At 49.2% G+C, this 4,242-nt stretch overlaps 1 protein-coding gene across 1 annotated transcript; it reads right to left on the bottom strand.

The window, feature by feature from the left end:
* Nucleotides 1-943: 943 nt before the first annotated feature.
* Nucleotides 944-2,956, bottom strand: LOC127298372 (uncharacterized). The gene is made up of 4 exons (XM_071821165.1): nt 1,995-2,956; nt 1,846-1,899; nt 1,683-1,796; nt 944-985 (listed from the first exon to the last, which is right to left on the bottom strand). The coding sequence occupies exons 1-4, from the start codon at nt 2,559-2,561 to the stop codon at nt 944-946; spliced, it is 777 nt and encodes a 258-aa protein (XP_071677266.1). The 5' UTR covers nt 2,562-2,956.
* Nucleotides 2,957-4,242: the final 1,286 nt, after the last annotated feature.

Raw genomic sequence — 4,242 nt, 5'->3', positions numbered from 1 at the left:
AAATGCAGCACAAGAATAATCGCCGGTGTGAACCGAATTAGCATCACCTCCAACAATAAAAAAGCCAATAAACGGAAGAGATGGCTATAATTTTCTCTGTACCCATGCGTGGCTAAGCAGATCCACCATCATGGCCATGCGAAAAATGAATTAAAGTAGGAGGAAGAACGAGAATAAAGAGCTTACATGGATAAGTAATATTGACGAGCGACGAGATGTTGATGTGCTCCAGCGAGCGGCGCCATGGCCATTTGGCTCGTCACTGCTCCTCCATCACCGTCCCAGCCATGCCCCCTATAACTATATAACAAATTGCAGTAAGTAAAAGGCACGATAAGAACTAATAATAACCACAAAAAAGAAAAACCATACAAGATATATAGATCTTGAACGATTTTATTCAATGAAAAAAATATCTAAATGCTGCAAAATATATCAAAGTAGCATCTTCTAGGAATGCAGCGTAGCCCAAAAGTCTTGTATTGTATTACAACAAACCTCGTGGAAATATATGCACTTTGATTTGGGCAAAGGTAATATAGGGGGCATGACATGGCACCATTGATTCAGCAATCGAGTCCACCATCCCCAAAGACCCAAACGATTGGAGTAGCTGAGTATGCAATACTCTTCTACAAAAAAGTAGAAGAACTTAAAACATGCCCGCTTTTAAATAATACATCAAATGTAGGAACCAAGCAAACAAATTAATTAGCCAAAATTTCAGTCTATGAAGCCATAGCTTGAGAAGAAGAGCTGTAACAGTGGCTCAAACACAAAACATATTGTCCAGGACAGAAAAACAATTGACCACTATGAAACTATTACGGAACTAAATGTACTGATACGACCTTGTCATGTATTAATATATTTTGGGTGCTTGCTAGAAGATGTGATTGAGGGCAGAGAGAACACAAAATGAGAGAGAAGGGCTGGGAGGAGCTCACCTGGTGTCTAGCTTGGCCATGCTCGTCGTTGCCGAAGCCTGAAATGATAAGGAGAAATGATAAGCATACCACCACTGAAATCGAAGAAATCAAGTATATAAGTAGCATTCTTCATAGTACACAAGAGACATCCTGCTCATTATGACATCAATGCTATAATCACATGGTAGAAAATTGCTCGTTGTATTATCTTTTTCAGCTAACTGAAGCCTAAAATGATACTGATAAAACAAACAAAAAATAGCTATAGCTATATTTTCCATCAGACATATGACTTATCTCCACATTATTGTTTTAGCACATCGAATCCTTTACTGGAATAGCGGCTGCAAAGAGGGAAAAACAATTGTTAGAGTTTTATCTTAAAAACATATATGCAAAATATCTAAGCATAACACAAACTGTATTAGAATGACAATAACCCAATCTCATACATGCTACCTATACTATCAACCTTGCTCAAGCATTTAGATAACCAGTAAATCTAAGAAAGAGAGATGATAATCAACAATACGGAATTGAGAGGTACATGTGTCCGGTAGATGCAGGCGTCGGATTCGAGGGCCATGGCCGGCGTGGCCAACAGCAGAGAGGAAGAGAAGTATAATTTTTTGTTTATTTGCACAAGCACTTGAACATAATAATTCGCGTAGCAAGCATTATCATGCAAGGTAACTCATTCATCATGAACCAAGCAACTGCAACGGTATCCTGGAACAGAGTAGTAGTACATACCTCTGCGTCCTTGACTGGATCCGCGTGTGTGGCGCGTTCGTCGAGCGCGTCGCCGCCCTGTGAGAAGTCTCGGCCGTCCGCGGAGAGGCGCGTGCGCCTGTCCCTGGCCCGCGCCTGCACCCTCACGAGCGCCTGCATGCACTTGACTGTGACTGCGAGCTGCTTTCGCACGACGCGGCCGCACTATCCCGCGCAGCGCCCTCAGCGCCCGCCTGGCCTGCGCGCAGAGAGAGATCGAACAAGGTTAAACTCTGAAGAAGCTGGGATTTTTGAGGGAGGGGGACACGAGCGAAGGCATCGGCGTGTGCGTACCAGGAATCCTCGGAAGGCGGTCTGGATGCGGAGCGCGGCCCACTCGTGGCGGATGACGCGGAAGTCCCTGGGCATGGCGCGCACGACGGCCGCGACGACGGAGCTGAGCGCGTCGGTGGCGGCGGAGGACGAGGTCTCGGAGACCTCGGAGGCCGCCGCCGACGCGGCGCCCCGCTGGCCCTGCCCGCCGGAGGAGCTCCGCCACAGCCGGCTCCACTTGCGCCCCTTGCCGTGCTTCTCCGCTGCGGTCGCCGGCTTGAGCCCCACCAGCGTCTTGATCCACTTCCCCGACGCCCCCATGGATCGGTTCTCCGCGATCACGGAGCTCTGCAGGTTGGAGTGACGACCAAGATCGATCCCGCCGCCGCTGCAGCCCTCCATCCGCCAGATCTCGAGCACCGGCGGGTGTGGACGCCCTTCTCGACCAAGCTCATGTGTGGCCGGCGGCGGGGGTCGCTTGGGCGGGCGTCCTGGCCGCCGCAACCCCGGCTCCTCGAAGCTGCTGCCGCACCGCCGCCGGCCGTGTCGTACTCGGCACTGGAGCACCCTGTCGCCGCGAGCAAGCATGGGAGCAGAGAGGAGAGGAGGCAGCGCAGCCACACTGAGTGAGAGGGTAGGCCGAGCCGCCGCTGTCTCTAGGGGAGGAGGAGGAGGAGGTGAGAGGAAGGCGGGGATTGGGGGAGGACGGGACGCACGGAATTGGTTAGGGTTTTCACCTCTTTGTTTTTCTGAGCCACGCGAGCACGGATGCTTGCTGTCTCAAACAAACGGCCCCACTCATGCACGGGCCCAGCCGTCATGCACCTAGAACAAGCAGCGGCCGGTACAGAAAAACTTACTACATCCAACGGCTGAGGTGAAAAGCGGGTTTCAGAACTTTACTGTGCTGTGAAACGGACGAACGAGATCGTTTTGCCCCTTTCAGACCCCCTGGTTGAGAGGGTAGTCTAGGAACATTTATAGAAGTAATTTATCATGCTTCTCGTACTGATTCTAGAAAAAAAAAAGTATCTCCGACTGTATTATTTCTCGCGCACAAGTTTGTCTATTTCAGAATCTTTCAGGCGTACGAAAAAGCTCGAACAACGGAGCCAACGGTTTTTGCCTCAGCTTCACCCGACAACGATGCATCTTTGTTTTCGTGTCCGCGACCAAGGACTCCGCTGCCGCGCCTCCATCCGTATCGACTGCGCCGCACCTCCTTCCGGCTAAACGCCGCATCATATTCTAGTGCTTGGGGCTCGTCGTTGGCGGACTCACCCGTCGCGAACTTGTCATCCGACAGAAGGACCATCAGATTGAAACAAAACTTCGACTTCTTCTACGTCGACCTCGTTCGCCATCGTGCACTCGCTACGCTCGGGGGCTCGCCCGTCGGGAGCTCGCCGCCGCGGAAGCATCGACACACTCGGGGGATCGCCCGTTGAGGGTCCATCGACTGCGTCCTCTTCATCGACTACTTTCGGGCAGGCGCCACGCGACTACATCGACTGTGTCCACCACTTGACCTGCACGACCCGCTTCCACATCGACTTCGCCGCGCCCGATAAAAAGCTAAGTATTCCGCTTCCAAGAGTTAACTATTATTTATCTTTCGCCACACCCGAATACTCGGGGGCTGCGCCATTACATCATTACAATAAATTCACCTAACACTGGGACTGCGCCATTACTTCGTTACCACAAATATACTCGGTTACTTGGTGAATTTCTTTTCTTCGGCTCTAGATATATCTTCTCCGGCTCAGTGGAATTATTTTCTCCGGCTCAGTAAAATTATTCGGCTTAGTGGATTTTTTCGGCTCAGTGGATTTATTTTCTTCGGCTTAATGGATTGGTTTTCTTCGGCTTACTGGATTGGTTTTCTTCGGGTTATCATTGGTTCACTTATACAATATTACCCGATGCGTTTCCGGGTCAATGGATTCATCTTCTATGGTTATTACTGGAACTATTTTCTTCGGATCAATGGATTCATCCTCTATGACACCAGCGGATTCATCTTCTATGGTTATTACTGGATTTTTTGGGTCAATGGATTCATCCTCTATGATATCGACGGATTTATCTTCAATATATGCTCTATATTTAATGGCATAATCTTCAAATATGGATTCATCTCAAATACTTCATCTGGGATTCATCTTCGTATATTACTGTCTATAGCTTCATCCTAAATGGCTTCACCAAATATGACGCCACGACTCCATCAACTTATTTCAACGTCACGCCTAACGCTCGGAGGCTC

The sequence above is a fragment of the Lolium perenne genome, chromosome 5 (assembly GCF_019359855.2).
Source record: "Lolium perenne isolate Kyuss_39 chromosome 5, Kyuss_2.0, whole genome shotgun sequence".
In the NCBI taxonomy this organism is placed as follows: Eukaryota; Viridiplantae; Streptophyta; class Magnoliopsida; order Poales; family Poaceae; genus Lolium; species Lolium perenne.
This window is presented reverse-complemented; position numbering and strand designations above follow the sequence as displayed.